This window comes from Styela clava, chromosome 1 (assembly GCF_964204865.1).
Source record: "Styela clava chromosome 1, kaStyClav1.hap1.2, whole genome shotgun sequence".
Taxonomy (NCBI): domain Eukaryota; kingdom Metazoa; phylum Chordata; class Ascidiacea; order Stolidobranchia; family Styelidae; genus Styela; species Styela clava.
Window position 1 is genome coordinate 3,502,088 of NC_135250.1, and position 19,291 is coordinate 3,521,378.

The following is a 19,291-nucleotide window of genomic DNA, read 5'->3' on the forward strand; positions in this document are numbered from 1 at the left end:
TTATACATACTGGACAACACAAATGCTGTAGAGTACTACAAAAGCTGAAATATGCAATGTACTTGGCGTTGGCATATTTTTAATTCGTATAAATTAAATTTTTCACTCTCACTTTTAAAAAAAATTTATTTTGAAATGTATGGTCTTCTTGCTAACTAGTTTTAACATGTCAATGCATGCGTTCGCTCACCTGCTTCTAGTCCTGCGTATTTGTAACCTTGACGTCTGCAGAATTCGAGACAGGACCCAACCGTCATGACTTTGTAGGTAACGTCGACACCGTCCAATGCAGGAGGATTGCCGTGGTCCGGGAAACATCCGAGATACCCAGGCACTAGAGAAAAATTAGGAAACGATTAGGGAAATCGAGAAAAAAACATAGATAATTCACAATTCTACTCAACTGAAATTCAATTTGTTTTATTCTCGTATATTCGATGAAATATTTAAAATAAGAAGGGTCTTATTCGATGGGGGTGAGAATTCAAATAAAAAATTTATTCAAATTGAAAAAGTATTCATCGAAAATGGCAACATGATGGTATTTTTGAAGCAATACCCTTTGTTTATCAATGTTAGATATTCGGAGCAACCATGATTTATACTTAAACATTACATACGTTTAAAAATATAATTCTAGCAATATTTCACAGCATTAAAAAATACATGCTGGAAATTTGCGAAACAACTTGTCAGAAGGTTTGTTCAGGTGTTCATTAAGCTGACTTTCCAAAAAGTTCTAGGACACCCTGGTAGTGTTGACTGTTGGGTCAGGTCTCTCCCCATTCCCTATCTAACAGAATGTTTATGAGAAAGACTATTAAATCGGTTTTATTCACCAGTCCTGCCTCACAGTATCCACAAACTATGGTTAGTTACCTTTGCATGTAGGCAGATGACAATAACCCCATGCTCCGTCGGTTCCTTGAACGCCATCGACTTTGCACCAAGGAAGAATGTCATTATCTGGGTTTCTACAGTAATTGTGATTCCCGATTCCTTTTTCCGGGGCGTTTTTCTTTCGACTTTCTTCTGACTGGTTCCACGGCAAGCAAGCGGCAGACGTAATGAGATCTAAAGACAAATATAAGTATTAGACTACCGGTTCTCAACCAGTGGGCCATAGCCAATTGCTGGGTCACTAGAACATTTTGAGGCGGGCCACTGTCCTATTAACAATTGCTGGTTTTACTTGTGTAACTTATCACTATAGGTTGAGAACTACTGCTCAGGAGTCCTAATGGTTCCATAGATTTCAGCCAATTTTGACAGCTATTCAATATACGACTCCGGATCGGAGTAATTGGACTCCAACTTCGGCAGAATAAAATAAAATTGTCAGATGTTATAACATCCAAAATACCAATATAAGTATCAGTCCAGTTTTATTACACAACTCCGGATAAAATTAATTTGATTACCAAATCCGGTGAAATAACAATAAAATTATCATTTCCAGTCAGACTCGACTCACAATTATTTAAAATACGACTCCTGTTTCGACTCTAATTCCGGGTCGGAGTAATTTGACTCTCAAATCCGGTGTAACAATAATTTGCTAAAATTATTATCACTAATCCCATCATATCAGAAAAAATTAAAAGAAATAATATTTAAATAACAGATATTTTCGTACCTCCGGCCACATCCGGGAGTTCTATTTTATCCTGTTTCCCTCTGTAATCATCGCCAGTTATAGTGTAGCATTCTGTAAAAAAAAATATTCCTAATGAAATTTTTGATACAGTAAGATTTGGTGAGACTTGCAACGCATTGGGCAAATATGCACAAATATCAGTTTTGTCGCACAATTTGGCAATTCATACAAAAATAATTTTTTATAAAATCTATTTACTGCTATATATACACGAAGCAAATGAAGATTCTTTTTCTGTGATTTGAATGATTGCCGCGACACAACATACTACATAATACTCGATCAAATACTGCTAAAGAAGGACTCGACAGAAGCGCTTACGTACATACAAGGGATTATATGACACAGTTCAACCCCAAGTCCTTACAAAAGGTCCTTGTTTTCACATTGTCATTGGACAATGCCGAACACATTTTTGTGTGATATTAGCGTCTTAAAAACCTGACAGGGAGTAATTGTGCGCGACTCAAGTTCAGGGCCAAACTTTTGAAAATGCAGCGAGGCGTCAGAAAGGTAGTAATTTGAGTCGAGTTGTACTTCAAAAAATATGAGGTAAAGCCATTCGGGTACAAAACTAAACGACTGATCCTACCAAACGAAAACACCAAATAAAACAAGGTTACAAACATAGACTGTGTTTGTAGGTGTGTTGGATTTTGTAAAACGATAAAGTTTCGGCCAAGTTTAATCAGAATACGATGAAATTGAGATGGGTACCAGGTTAGCAATGACGTTATTTCTAATGAGGCGCACCTTGCAAAGCACGTTTATCAGAGAGGGTCAAATATATTTCGACCTTATTCGATTTGTGTCATACCAGATTGAATTGTGCAACGAATGCACATGAAAACTAGTAATTTCGTGAACCTTGAAGGTTTTGGTGCGGCTTGCTCCTTGTATAGGAAGTTAGATATTGCAGCGAACCTATAGCGTACTTATTCGGTGTGATCAAAGATACATTGCGGGCATTTATTTTTGCTTTCACACTCTCCGAGCAAGACTTTTAACACGATAAGGTGCAATGCATTGATGTGCTTAAGAAGACATTTTTGTGGGAATTCATTTTTGGTTCGAAACGTTCTCTCAGAACAAGGCTCTGGATACTGTGCTTTACTGGTTATCGGACTAACCGGAATTCGAACCCTCATTTTTGATAGATGATTGGCAAGGACATCTCGTCTGTTACCTAACCGTTGGATAAGAATCTTACGCGGTATTCCCGTAGTATGTGTACCAGAGTTTGTGTAGAGTTTTGCCATAATTTTATTACGATTTTTTCTATTTTAGTTCTATTACGTGTCGAGGACTGTCTGTGTTAGCCACGTGAATATACTCTCTGCGCTTCTGGTTAGCGAACTCAAAGTGGAGTTGAAACTTTTGAGTATGATTTATAACCCCTATTAGACCCGAGCTACGAGAAATCGGATGATTTAAATGACAGTTTGTAAACATTGGAACGTTTCAATAATTTTCGTGCAAATTTCTCGTTGTACAATGAAACGTTTGAATACTTTCTCTCTATACAATTCAGACTTGAAATGAGAAATGTTTTCTAAAGTATAAGAAAATATGATGAAAAGTCAAAACTAACTTTAGGACTTTCTCAGCGTGAAAATCGGATAGTCGGCCAATTAGACCAATGACCGCGATGTGCATATCCGACAAGTCTTTTAGTGACCGTATACGTATCGTTAGCTGCATGTATAACGTCTCCTAGATTTGTGTGTGACATAAATTCCTCAAAAAATCCCGATTTATTACTGCAATGCATTTTGAAATTTCCAAATTGGTTTGATACGATAAGAAAAGTGATACTTGATAGATTGTACAACAATAATTTATAGTAATATTGTTTGATTAAACAAGGCACACTAATTTATTATTCGAAGCCTAGAACCCAACTCTTCGAAACAAACAACCATTTGACGAATATTTCTTCACTGAAATAAATCTCCGCACGTTCTCTCAATGACTCGCGCTCGGTTTGTTCTTTGTAGCAATATTTCACAATAACTTTCAAATTTATAGGCAATGTGACTGGTTAAACATCGATGTAATTACATTAAATATATGACAAAACCAATACACTCGGCAGTTTTGCAATCCCACGCAGATAAAATACGCCATAAAACTGCTTAATGTGGTAAATCTTTTTATTTGATTTAATGGGAACATAATGGTTGTGTCTTTGATGCCAAAATTGGCAATAAATTATGTTAAATTGTATTTTTACCGCTCGCGAAAGAATAGCTCATTTAAGACCGTACAAGTATGGACTAAACTGTTGAACTGGACGTTTATTATGATTCATACTTGACGGAAGAAAACTGATTGTATAAGAGCACTTGTAATACGATATTGTTATTTGTTGGAAAAGACCAAAATGGCGCCAATAGTGTAAAATTAAAATTGTGGCAACGGGGTTTTATTTTACTCTGATAGAAATGATAACAAAATTTTAAAGCTCAAGATATATTGCATTAAAAGTTTTATTCAATTTATCGAATCCTGCCAAACTATTACACACAAGTTTGGCGATGACAATTGGTTGAAACAAACTAAGCAGGGATGGTATCATACCAGCCATTGGCAATAGTGTTAGACATCTCTATGTCCATAACAGTAAATAATGACTTCTCGGAATCTTTAGGAAATGCCATATTCAAGTTATTTGTTTCTTTTATTCATATTTCGAAACCTGTGTTTATCGTTCATCAAAGCCCGAATTTTAATTACTTTCTGATGAGTTATGGGCCTTTTCTATGTCTCTTTTGATGTCAAATCGCGACAATATAAATTGTAGTAACTTGTAACCCAGATACTGTCTATTACTGCCCAGTGACCAGTAAATTTAGATTTTTTAATTGAGACGAATTGATTAAAACTTTATGTAGCCACCTGTTCTTGTTTACATAAGGTGGAAGTCTAATTTGACGAAATCGGGCAATATTAGAGTCAGTTAATTCTGTGATCTTTTGACGAGCTGGCACAAGTAATATTATATCCGCCAATATCGGCCGGTATCCGAAATTTGAAAAACATAACCGCCAAGTGCGAACCGGTACCCAAAATGTGAAAACTATACCCGCCATATTCGACCCATTATAAAAATTGTGGAAAAATATTCCCCCTTCCAGAAGTTTAATTAACAACGTGACATATGTAACCCTGCTTATTGTTCATTTTCATTAGTAAAAAAAATTATTCGAATACAAAACCGAATTTTCCTAGCTCAAAGTAAATATGTATCGTTAACTTGTCAGCGAGAAACACTTGACAGAACCAGGCCTATGCCGATCCATACTTGACAGCGTGTACCTTGGTAATTATATTTGTCTTGGGACATTTGAAAACATGAGAACTGGTTGAAATTTGTTTGCGATGAGAGCGTATAGCACTCCCGGCAACAAGATGTCGGTAAATACTAATCGAAAACTTCAAAGAATATTGAAGAACCTCGCAAAACAATCGGCTTCCACTACTGAAGGAATTACTGTTGGTATAAGGAGGGTAAATTAACCCGTTACTGACATCATACAGGTTCGATTTAGCCTCCAGAAAAACTCTCAAAATTCGCTATTCAATATCACGAAGAACAAGAAGGTAACTTTCAATTTAATTTGATAACAACTAACAAGCGTTTAATGCTATTTTATTTTGCATTTTATGCTTCTTATTCATAGACGAAAAGCAACACTGACAGCCTGCTATCACCGAGAAAAAAGTGGCGAATGCTTTAAAAAACTTGGTGTTATCCGCCTGAATAATTCACATAGAGAGTACCACACCACTTTCTGGTAAAGTCTCACTTTATTCAGACAAAACATAGAAATATATGTGTTAGCGTGCGATAGAACTCCCCAATCTAATGTGACCATTTAATAGGTATACATGCAAGCTTAATAATCGAATTTCACTTTCCAGGGACCTTTTGTTGACGACAGTTGTTGCATACAAATATTCAAGGCCGGATCTTTAGTGAAAGGATAATTAATAATATTGCGCAATTGAAAAATTATATTTAATTACGTCGCAGTAAATTTACTGACAATATCGGCTCCGAGAATCTCAGAAAATGTGAAAGCAATAAAAGTGCATAAAAAGCAATCTTAATATAACGCTGTGGTATGAAACGTAGAATTTCCTATATTTACCCACTTGGACAGATTTGCTGCGCACTCTATACCACCTACCTAGGTTACTGTTTACTGTGGTCAAAAGCAAATAATATGTCGAGAGGAAAGACAGCGATAAACACATTCAAACGTCCAGGCAAATATGATTACATTGCGTTTCAGTTACTCGCTTTCATCTACACCGATGCAGGTCAGAAGCACTAAATCTTCAACGCTAATTTCGAGAAGTGTTTGACTATTTAATCAGGGTAATATGAAAAGTGCCATTTTATTGCGCGAATTGGCATTATTACTTCCCATAAAAGTTCAAAGGTCAAACAGATTTAATGAAAATTTTATTGACTTACTCAATAACGCTTTGTGACGGTGTTTAATAAAATACCTTAATTGCGAACAATTAATTTCCTACTAACTAATACTAACCTCATTAATACCACACATTGAAAAATAGTGATAATTTGGATTTTGACCCTAATATATTTATTAACGCTAAGAATTGAACATTTAAGATAAGGCGAAAACAATATTGTTGAACATCGTGTCAATTGTTATGATTTTTCTGTTTCAAGAATAAATCTGTACATATATAGCACTTGTTTAGCAGTCGATTGCTACTGTTTGGCCAATACATTTTTGACTTTCAGTTAAGAGATCGGGATTTGCTTTGAACAAACATATTTAAAACACATTCTTGTGTGTCAATATCATCAAAAATTCCATTTTATATTTCAGAGATAATAAACACAATAAAACCAACTGTTGAAAATGGTAATTACCATTTTATCAGGTCGGACAATATCTTTCCCGTCTTAAATTATCATTTAATGTCCCTATTAACTCCTATTTTCTCTTTTAGGAGATAAAAAAAACAACTTAAAAGACTGTTTAAATAAATTATTGTTAGTACTTGTCAGGTCCTCAAAGCTTCCAAAAGTATCATTTGACCCCCGGGGTCAAGGTTTACGTTTGTAGAGTGTGTATTCAGAAGACTGCTATCGAACGTGCTATCTCAATAAGTGGTTTATTTAGCAGAGAAATGTTAACCCTGAATTTGCCACGGAGTTTTATTTTCTTTTGAAGTTTTTCGCGAATGACTTTGCTTGCATACCTAATTGAATACAGCACCCAAGTTACAGACACTACAGAGTCAGTTTTCCAGATTTACATAGTGTGGTGAATTGCTCATTCTATCACTTTGCAGTGTTGATAACTACGGACTAGGCAAAGCCAAAATCGAATTAGCGATATCAAGTTTGTGATGAATGATTCTGCTTACATACTGATATGAATACAACACCAGAGCCGCTGGTACTGAAGAACACAAGATTTCTGTACTGTACATAGCGGGATCAATTCATCATATTCCACCACTTTACAGCGTTGATAACAACCAATAGACAAAGCCAAAATCGAAGCCGCGATATGTAACTTTTAAATCATTGCACCTGGATTTTATGTGCATAGATGATACCTTACCACGCTAACAACGAAGTACTGACGCATACCTTGAGCAAAATCATACGTTCCAATTATGACTTGAGTCACTTGGGATGAGAAGTTTTGAAGAGCGGGCACAGGAAATTATTTTGTCTATGTAAAATGACACAAATACCCATAATATTGCATACATTTGTTATTACTCTATGATGCTTATGACCAATTCGACGTAAAAAAAATCTACTGGGTTAAAACGAGTTCCAGTTACATTATAGCCAATTATACGGATCTTAAAGATTTCCTCAACTATTTGGTCAGCTTTTGCGTAATTATGAGCAAACAAATGCCCCAGGAAAAAGGGTCGCGTGATTGGTCAACTCGAAAATTGAGCAAGTCATGCTTTACGATGAGCTGCCACTAGTACAAACAAACATATTCAAACACCGTGTTTCCAATGATAGTAAAGTGAAACCAAATTTATTGTTTGATATTATCTATTTTATATCATGCTGTATATTTTGTGAATCCTAATTCAATTTTCCGAATAGAACCGATAGATGTGTTGAGAAGTCTACTACATGAAACTAGTGCATTACTGGGATCTACATTTTGGAACGACTAGTTCTCAACAGTTGGTAGAGCTTTGACATTCCAAGGGGATTCTTACGTTTTTACATATTCCCATTCAATTTGCCAAATCGAAACCGATTGTCGAGTTGTTTTCATACGTTTATACCAAAAAAGGCCAAATATAGGCAGTCGCCGATATATATATATATATAATGCTTCGGTCATACCAAAATCTAACAGTTTTAAAAGCTCGGCATTCCGTGAGAAATTTTTAAAATTATGCTGATTCAGTCTCGCAAAGATTACGCTTCTTAAGTTACCGCGGTTATTAGCGGATCTGGTATAGAATATCAAAAAGATATGGAGGAATTTTCAAATAATACCAACGATTATGACGTCACAAATTACTACATTACATTTTCTTTTTATAAGAAAAATATGACTGTGACTCAATAAAACTTTACGAAATTGTGATCTATTTGACGAATAGAGGGGAAAATCTGTAATTCGAAGCGAAACCCGGAGCGTTTGAAAATATGGCAATTTTAGCATATCACGACTTTATTCATGGAAAACTATACATGGATTATATCATCTTAATAGCAACTTTTCTCTCGTTATTTCTAGTATTACTCTACTAGAAATAGACGTTTATTTACGCGACGAGCGACATCAAAGTAGCCAAGCCATAAATTCACTTGCTAAGAAATTAATATGTTTGCTTCCAGACGGTTTGACTGTAAATTTCGTTTGAAGTTGGCCCGCGGTTTCCTATCGGTGATGAAATACGAGGTATCTGGAATTGTAACGCTTCGCGGCTGCGTTTCGTTTCTGCTTGCAATACAATATTTAACTTTGCTCAGAATTTAGAGAACTGGGAAATAAAGAAGGAATTTTTTGAAATTTATATTTCCAATGTGGCATATTCGTCGCGAGAATATAGCTATAAAAGTGCGCAGTAATCGCGTGTGTTGTATGTTCTCTATTAATGCTCTTTCTACTTTAAAATTGCCTTGGTATTTTAGAGCAATAATGATTTCATTTTGTAAGTACGAAAATATGAACCAAAAAATAATTTTCAATACTATTAGCGAGGCCTAAGAGCCGATTTTTGAGTAAACATGCCTAGCAAATTGTTGGATTTCTATTATAATTAGTTTTTATAATGTTGTATAAATAAAATTCATCATTATCAAATAATAAGTAATGAATAATTCCTAACGCGGTAATTTTTCTCAAGTTTTATTAGCCTTGCTTTGAGCATAGTGAACATTTTTTCTCTTTTCTGACGTCATTGGTATAACTTGAAAAGCCAGCAAAAAGCTTCTGAAACCCATCATGAAAAAAGTAATGAAATCTTTTTGGCAAAGCATCAAAGATTTTATATCCAGGGTCCCAAAGGTACGCAGCATTCGCCAAATTACTAAACTACCGTTTTCAAGCGACATTATAAGATTGGACCAAAATCCCAGGGGTCAGAACAACGAGTTTCAGGCGTCGAAATGCCTGATCGCAAGGGACGGTTTATAGCGACAGACGCAGCCTTCCGAGTAATTACAACACGTCCGCCAATTCAAAACACTTATATGCCAGAGGAGCACGAAATAAGTGGAACATATAACCATACATGATATGGAAATTGTACCGATGCGAAACGAATTGAATGGCCAAACTAAAATGTGGATGAGGTACTTGAAATAATTTATATTATATTACAAATGCACGACCGGAAATAGTATAACTATTATAGTATACCCCCCCCTAAAACTCCCCCTCCCCCCCACTCCATTTGGAAATTCATGAAACACAAATGGACAACCGTCCTATTGTGTAAATATAACTGTACTCATCCAAGTACTTTGTGAAACTAGAAATAACAAGTTTTAAGTGGTCACGATTATTTCGAGTTCACAATATTAAAAACCAATAATCTTGATCTCCGATACCCATTAGCTGATTTTATCTCCAGGCGGACGAATAAATATTTCTACTATTGGCGAGACGCCGAGCCGACGGAAATAGCTTTCAATGCATTACTCCTTTGTCTGGGTTTCGATTACTATTTATTCCAAGGCCTGGCGAGGTTGATACAATACATGAATAGACAAGTTATACCGGTATTTCATTTTGCATCGGTAATATATGGTATTACGTTACGTTTGTCAACTATCATGGTCGCCAAAGTCGAAGTATACGGAAATTACGGAATTGTACGATAAGCGTTTACGCAGTGTCTATAATCTATTTTGAATTAATCTATTATGTATAGTATATTATGTATATTATAATCTATTATGAATTTTTTCCTCGGTAATACATTTGGGTAAATGCTCGCATTCAAAAAGCTCACAAACAAGGCCATCAGATCAAATGTGCCTTTGATTGAAGAATTTTGACGTACTTTGATATCGGCACTGTTTTTTTGTTTTATTTAGACAAAATAACGCCGAAACGACTGGCTAAAAAGATATTATGTCTCCGAGTTTTATGTGTCTCATACCAGACATTTTATGAATAAACATTTAATAAGTTTATAAATATTGCTATAAGTTGAAATAGGGAGTAATGTGGGTTTTAATCACTCCAAATATCTGGATAATGCCGTGGGAGCGATACATAAGATTTCACCGTGACATTTTCCCACCAAACCAATTACAAATCAAATCGTTTGACTGAATTGCAAAAGGAAGAAAACGAAAAGTCATATGGCAATAGATTATTAAACAAATTGTATTTTGACCTAACCAATTCTCTTAGGGCTGATTCTCGCATAAAACTTTTGGCGTTATAATAAAACTTCTTCGAGGCGAAAAAGCTTCAACATTTATGATGATCTCTAACGAAATGTTTACTTTCCTTTTGGTTTCATTGGGCTTATTTCTTGCGGTGAATCATTTTAAAGATTCCTAACATTATTTTATAATTATCAGCTGTCAAATCGAATCTGAAACATTTATTTTGCATAGGACTGCGACAAACGAAAAATATTTTTTCGAAACCAAACCAAATTACGTTTCATATACTGTTATACCTTCAGCATTTGTCACATTATTTCTGTTACACGCAAGTATTTGAACAATTTCGACAAATGTTCAAAGTTTTTTTGCACGATTTTGGGGCATTTTCGCCATAACGTCGCCGTAAAATTTAGCAAGATTTAAAAAAGATTTCCAGAGATTACAAGTAAATGACATAATTGGAAATTACGAAGAACGAACAAGTAAAAGTAAAACCAAAAACTAACCTAAAATTGTCCAAATAATTGCAAAAAATCACCCAATTTGAGACGTACACCGCGCGGTCAAAAAGTCAAATATTACATGTCATTATTCCGCGTAGTGGAGCAGAACTCATTCGGTGTCCTAACATAGATGTAACGACGTTCGACCACACGCGAAATAATTCTTTTTTTCTTTATGTTACTTAGTTGCCACAAATTATGTGAATAAGAGAAACTTCGCATACTGATTCATATATGTATGCAGGGTAGTGTTTGGTATTTTAATTTGATGGTGATTATTAATTTGAGAAAAAATACAAACACACCCCATGAATAAACAATATATCATTGCATTAGATCACAATGTGTACTTTAATTGCACATTTTCATGCGATCAAAAGACTTCTATAATTTCAACATTGCAATTTGCTTGCAACAGCTTCAGTGCTGGCGTCTAGGATGTTCTGCCCATTACGTATTTATAGGCTGCATTCAAAAAAAAAAATGCTACAAAGTCAAATTATAAGTTGTTTTCGTTTTTAGCGCAACGTAAATATTGTTCAAAGTGCTAAACGTTTGTTTACGGTGTTATAGTGACTCATGTCTTGACACTCAGGGATTTATAACAATTTTATTTATCCCCAAATGACTCAAAAGTCGTTCTTTTTGTGGCTTAAATGACGAAATACATAATCCCTTTGTTGTGAAATTTTTCATATTTATCTCAGTCATACGTTCGACGCCGATATATCAACTTTTTAAATCAAATTAGTAATCTTATTTCCAAAACCTTCTATTGAACAAAACTTAATAATGTATCATAGTCATACTCAGGGCGATGATCCGAAAATGAAAATATTAATTTGGACCATTGGGAATAAATTAAAAAATGCTAAATGCGAATAAAATTTTATTTTCAAACAATGATACCCCACCCAATTTGTACGTTTAGTATTGAAGAAACATTAAAATTTCTAGTATATTGAGTACCGTATATATTGTATTCATAACGTGACTTCGCATCAGATTATCCCAGTTTGGTTAACAACAATTGTAAAATTAATAAAGAAATAAAATCAAAGGTGCAAATAAGAAAGCTAAATAAAGTGCATTCCTAACGCAGTCAACGCCAAAAACTCAAAAGTAGGGATCGAAATTAAAATACGTCCTCTGCCCGTATTATATAGCAGTAAAATATAGACTGCGCTTACCAGAAAGTTGGGCGCTCCACTAGTGTGTGCTGTGTAAAGGGACTGAAACCTACGGGCAGGGGGTAGGTATATTCACTCGGCTAACAAAGACAGTCCCCGAACTCGTAATAGAACTAAAATAAGACAATAGGAATAATATTATGGCCTAACCCACTACGGAAGTATCGAAAACTGTACAAGTTGGATTCAAGTTTAATGATTCAACGTAAAAGTCGTTTGATCGGAACGAAATTAAATGAAAGGCGACGACGTAAAAGATTGATCGTAAATCCTTATATAAATAAACACAAAATCCTCTCGGCATCTGATTTAGAAATTAATATAAGGAGGACTGATACTGTTTATTTATTTAGTGATTTTATCCGTGGAAGTATCAAGTTTTCAATCGAACCGCTAGAGAAGTGCGATAATAAAAGTAACGTGTCAACAACTGTGGGCCGTAATTCAGCTCCACATAAATTACAGTCTTATTCTATGGCCTAATTTGACTTAAATATATCCGTATACAAGTACTTTGATGGAAGACCTATTCTTTTTTTTAGCAACGACGAGAAATATTATTGAATGTACTAAAATATGCTCGACTTATCCGACGCAAACAAATAAATCAACAAAAAACTAAATATATGTTTTCTAAATGTTAGAAAGTAACTTCATTTCTTTCAAAATATCGAGTTTTAAAAATAATGATTATTTGGTTCATCATTTTGGTTCAGAATCATTTAAAAATAATGATTTTTTTTTAACTGATAATCCGTCTCCCATGCTTTTGTACTGATGGATCCGTATGCACATTATGCAAGGATGTTGTAGCAAGAGTGAAGATAACTTTCCTATGTATGTCTGAAGAAGTTTGACCTCGGTCAGATGGAACGTTACAGAAATATATTTGTGTAAGCGTGCAGCAAGACTCTTAAATCACTATAACAATATTGTCGCCCCCTTGCATATCAGTGACCGCATGTTCAGACCCTTCTTTACTAAAGATTTGAAACTGTTTATAAAGAGCTATACATTTATGATTATATGAATTAAGTTTAAAAAAAAGTAGTGTATTAGTGGTAATTTTTTGAATTTCGATATTTTCTCCCCTCAATGATATATGCTCCCGACTCCCCAGCGCTATGACTAGAAATAGAAAAACTATGGCCACGCAAAAATGTTTTAGATTTTCAAAGTACAACAATGTAACCAGTACTCTCACATAGCATATCAAATAACCACCACCCAAAACCACCGGGCCCTAATTGCCCAAAGATAAGATCAATTTCACCAGAAAAATATCTTGAATCGTTCGTGTTATCATACCATGTTCAACTGTCAAATGAATGTAGCCTGGGGGGTAACAAATAATGACTTTGAAAACGTTTGGTGCCAAACGCATTTGTGCCATTTCGTGAAAATTGACAAAATCATGTTCTATATCAAATGGTATACAATAAAACTTGAGCAGAGATACCCATTTAATGGCAAGAAAATTTTAAGTTGGGAAAATGAGTGAATATAGGACCCTCAATTTGAAATCTTTATTGAATAGGGTACTTTGAAGTTCGATATCGAGCTGCCATATGTAGTGAAATGTGTCGCTAATTTTCTGTTGTCACTAATGATTTATTTGAAATTTGAAAATATTGACCACAGACTCTAGTTCTGTGTTATTTTAATTAATGTGGTTATCTACAATTCAAGACGTGCAATATCCATCGATCAAAACTTTACACAGCTTTCACATGTGGTTACGTTTTCGAAACTGATATTTAATAAAAACTAACCACAAATCTCATAACGATATTGACTTTACATTTAGTTTTGAAGTTATTTTCAATTTTGCATTATTAATATTTGGGCAATAATTAAAAAGATTGAAAATATGAATGAAGTTTCTGTTTTCGTTAAATGATTTAAGTATGTTACTTTTTTCTTTTATTCAGGCGTGGTGGTAATACGAATAGTTTAATTGGGAGTGGTACATTTTCCAATAAAATTTATTCATTTCGTAGTTTATGTTTCACCACATCTAAAGGCAACAACACTATTCTAAAATAGTGTATTTATTATTTTAAGCGCTGTATATCTTTCATATGTTATGTGAAAGCAGATACTGATACTTCGTCAGTTACTATTAAAGTTCTGTCATCGTTGACACAAACATATATTTAAGTTTGAATTGTACCTATCGTAAAAAACTTTTAAAATATAGATTTCCAAATTTGGCGACAATTCTTACATAAGGCCTACTTATGAAGGCGATAAATGTGAGAACGGCGAAACTTCGGCGAGAAAAATAACGAAACTTTGACTCATTTCGAATAAAATCTCAAAATAATTGATCTAAATTACCCAATTTAGTTCAATTTATCGCGAAATTTAAATTTAAATATCGGTTTCAGAGTTTCAACTCGAGCCAACATACAAAATTACATATTCCAAGCAAAGAAAACTAGTTTTTACCGCCGGAAACTTGACACCGTTTTTAAGAGTAGAAGTAGAAATTATCAAGAGGCAAAACTATTATATCAGAGTCACCAACAAACCAAAAACTAACCAACATTAGTCTGAAACAAAAAACTAGCATAGTACGATAGTTGTATTAATTTCTAAATTTACCTGGGTCTTCATGGAGGGCGTTGTTCAATCCCTAACCTTCGAAATTGAAAAATTTTGCCGCCCAAACGCAGTATCTATTAATTTGACTCTTTTGTTTTGTTTGGTTGATTTTAGTTTGCGGAATGGTTACTTGAAAACTACGCAATTTGATTTCTTGGAAGCAGGGGTTTCCGCCCAAATAAAGTTTGAACAAGCAATTAAAATTCTGATTCCAAAGGGAAAATTGAAATCATTCATCACCAGCATTTTCAGAAATTTAAAGCTGAGACATTTAAAACACGGCGCTCCCATAGTATGTGCACCAAGATGACGCACAACCTGAATCCTAACCTGGTACACGTGCTATGTTCAAGATGTGCGTCATCTTGGTGCACATACTTCTGGAGCACTCAAAACCCTACGTTAATAAAGACTAATCCAAGATTCAAGTTTATCAAAATTCAACAGAGTACACGTTCCTTAGGCTTTGACCAAGAATCATTGAGAACCAGAAATACCACAAACCATTATATCGTGGGAAAGCCAAACAAAGTTCAACAAATAAATTGCCTGGAATATCGTGAAATAATTTTTTCATTTGATCAGTTGTTTCATAAGTAAACAAATATAGAATTCACTGGTTAAGTGTAGGAAGCATCGAGTAGTTGTAGATATAAAACAAACAAATAGGCAAGTAAAACGAGAATTTTCAAAGCGCATTTTAAATATACAGAAGGTTCAAAAGTCAAAAGAATAATCATATTCTGCTCAATTTCTTATACCGTAAAGAAAGACCCAGCACTCAGGTAACCAAGTTTTATTACCAACTTAAACGTCAAGACCGGCAATAAATCAATAAACTCTATTTTGGAATCATTCCGATTTCTACCATTACCAAGGATTGCATCACAGTTACACACAACTATTATTATTCTGTAACGTTTCAATTGACCAAAGTCTAATATTTCAGACAAGCACTTTGCAACAGAAAAATCGAAAATCATGTGTGATATAGTAGAATTCTTCCTACAAATTAGAAATGGGTACAACATGGCGTTTGACATAGCATAGAAGAAAGTGAAGTTTTTTGACATCTTCTATTATTTGGTGTTTGGCAAAAATAAAACGCTGATGTGAGAATGGTCGTTCGTTCATTTTGTTCAAAAATAATAACGATGACAAAAGAACTGTATTTTACATAAAACGTGTTGTAGTAATACCGTGATGAAATCGTGGTGCGTCTTTGTAACCGAGATATGTCGATCAAGATCTTAACTTGAAGCGATTTGAAAAGTACAAATTAGTTTGAAAGGAAAAAAACAAGGCCGATAAGGTCGCAATGTTATGACCTTTTGAACCCACAAATCTTGTACAATATACAAGCTTGTTGCGCTTTTCTGATCAAACAAATCGAATCGGTAATCGTGATTCACTTATTGTGTAAACATTGTACGAAACACAGTATTTACATGAAATACACACATATTGAGTTAACTACATTGAATATGTACATTTAACGGCGCTCCAGAAGTGTGTGTACTAATATGGAGGTAACTTATTTTGTTCGCCTACTTTACATCAAGTTGTGTAAAGGGAAGTGTGTGTTGTGTAAAGGGACCTGTGGGCAGGGGGTATATTCACTTGGCTAACACAGACAGTCCCCGAACTCGTAATATAACTAATTACTAAAACAAGGAAAATCGGAATAAAATTACGGCCTAATCCTAACCTGGTACACACACTACGAGAGTGAATATATGCTCAACGTCATTTTAAGGTGAATTGCATTTTAGTCGAATACTTTGATATACCGGTACCTGCTGGCACCTACTCACTATATTCTAACTGGCAAAATAAGATATAAACTGAACGAACAGTATAAACAAAGTAATAAATTTAATACGATGACGGTATAAGCTACATAAAGATACGAGTCGCCTGAATTTCGGCATATTTTCTTTGATGTAGATAATATAATACGCCAATAAAGTTGGTCATAAATATTATGAACATTCGGTATCCGTTTCTTTTAATATAAGTGTCTGAGGGGGTTGACTGTAAATCAGGAATTTAGGAATCTATTTTATTATATTATTATTTCTTTTATAATTCTGAAAGTTTTGAAAAATAACTTTATTCAAGTCGCAATTTTATGATATTTTCACTTTTTACTTATGTTTAACAGTCCCACTTCAATAAATGTATGACTAATGTAAATTATAAGTCTAAAAGATCATCTATAGTTGTTTATCCCTTATTTTGTCTGTTTTAAGTTTTTTTTAAATGGTCAACTTACCTATTTCTGAAAATACCACGCCATCATTTTTTGCATTTTCCGTATTTGCCACCTATTTCAAATGAACAACCGATTTACCATTTTTCATTTTCTACAAAAAGCGCCATTAGTCAAAATTATGACCCTAGGTTAGCAAATACTGACATGTTTTCAACCCTTTTAGCAAATTTACAGCAAAGCGCTTCTGAATAAGGATGGGCAGGCAGTATTTACTTTTCAAGAATAACTTATTTAACGTCACGTATTTGTAATAATGCATATTGTGACAAAATAAAAGAGCAGTATTATTCGATAACAATACGGTATGAATTCAATTACGCAAGGGCATCATGATTTTTATTCGATGTAGGAAACAAGATCGACCGCCTTCCAGTAATTTTCTAACGACAACTTCGTCACGGCAAAACAATAAAACCGCACTGAGATCGAATAAATACCGTTTGACCGCATAATTGTCAAAAAATAAACGTTTCTTTTCATCGTCCGCGATCGCAAACAAAGAGTATTATGAACAAATAATGACTATGCTCTAACGGGAGTTATTTCGCAATTTCAATTCAATCAAATATCTCGCTGTGATGGTGGAAGGTACCCGATACCCTTTCGATGTCAAATTAAAGTGATTCACGGACAATACATATTAAAAATATAAGAACTATGAAAATGATAACATTCAACTTCTGGGTATTTATGTTGTTAATCAACGGATCGCTATAATTGTACAATTGTAAATATACAATCATCTTTATTGTCTATATTCTGAAAGAACAGTAATCTTGCAAGTTAAGAATTGGCTACAACATGTGTGAAAGAGCGGGAATGGGGCTGATGCCTAGATTTCTTCCTTGCGACGCCAACATAGCTAAAATCAATGTTTTCACCACTAGGCCATCGAGATTGATTCTCCAAGCTGGCGGTTGAGAGTCCACCACAAGTCCGATTCAGTTTACATATATGGGGTGTGTATAAAGTCCTAAAACTTGCAAAAGAAATTTATCGACACTATATATTATTTTAAATTTAAAAATAATTAAATAAGAACTGATTGAAAAAAAAAAAAATGATTTAGATATATTGAGAACTGCCTTCAAAACAAACTTGAAATTGTAAAGAGACTTTATGGACATCCTGTATATTTATTTATATAATCATTTTATATATGAGTACACACGAGTTTTAGTAAAGACAGACAGACTCACAGTGATTAGGATTTCACTAATACTAAGTCATTGGTAATTTCCTAAATTACACAAGAGTAAGCGTGCAAGAACGCAACTTAAACAAACTATTGAGTTAGAAGTGTGGGAAGTATTTCTTGTTTTGTACATAAGCTTACTACCATGTAAAGAAAACACATAAACATGTTGTCGGTTATACAGCGGTCGCGGTGTTGACTTATTATTTCAATTGTGAGTGACATTCTGATTGAAAGTTGCTGACTATGATTTTAATTATGATTGATGGCGGGATTATCTTGAAATTGTCTTTTCAAACTTGACCACTTTTTACACTTCTTTACTCAGAGCCGAATCGAGGTGATATGTTTTTACGCGTCGGGGAATGATGAAATAAAGTCGTGATATATTTCGATTAAAATAGTTTGAAACCGTTAAAATCACAAACAAAAGTACGAATACTGGATGTAATAAAACAGTTAGTCCTCGGAATGTTTGATTCAACATTGATATTCTAACCAGATTATGCATAATTCAAGATCGTATGATCATTTTCTAGGGTCGCTGCTCTCTCGAATCTTTGAGCTAGCATATTGCGAACAAATTGCAAAAACAAAAACGTGTAAGAGCACCCTAAAAGCACAGGAAAATATCTTTGGTTATAAGTACAATGTTATGGCCAATGCTTAAAAAACAAATATCTTGAACTAAGAAAAAGAATTTGTAATAATGTGTGTTGGGATGTTTCAAACTTGTGTCTGTAACCAAAATAGCAGTTGTAGTTCAAAAATCCTGTAATCCATCAAAGATAGCCCAAATTTGTTAAAATTATCAGAAGCAAATTGGCTATTAGTTGTGGAAGGATTGGTGCAGCACGACAAGTTAATAACGGCTTAAGTCATTACGTTTTGTCTTTGAACATGAATAATTACCACTAATCCCTCTCCTAATGTGTGGGAAAGTATTGACCTGTTCTCGGGTCGTAAGGGAACATGGAAAATTA

General features: G+C 34.3%; 1 protein-coding gene across 1 annotated transcript in view; it reads right to left on the bottom strand.

Annotated features, from left to right (window-relative positions):
- The window catches only part of LOC120340194 (uncharacterized), a 62,627-nt gene that overhangs the window by 31,625 nt on the left and 11,711 nt on the right, over positions 1 to 19,291 (bottom strand). Inside the window, exons 2-4 of the mRNA XM_039408490.2 lie at positions 1,637 to 1,708; positions 880 to 1,074; positions 191 to 334 (exon numbers count right to left, since the gene is read on the bottom strand). Coding sequence (XP_039264424.2) covers positions 191 to 334; positions 880 to 1,074; positions 1,637 to 1,708 — 411 coding nt within the window. The remainder of the gene's footprint in view (positions 1 to 190; positions 335 to 879; positions 1,075 to 1,636; positions 1,709 to 19,291) is intronic.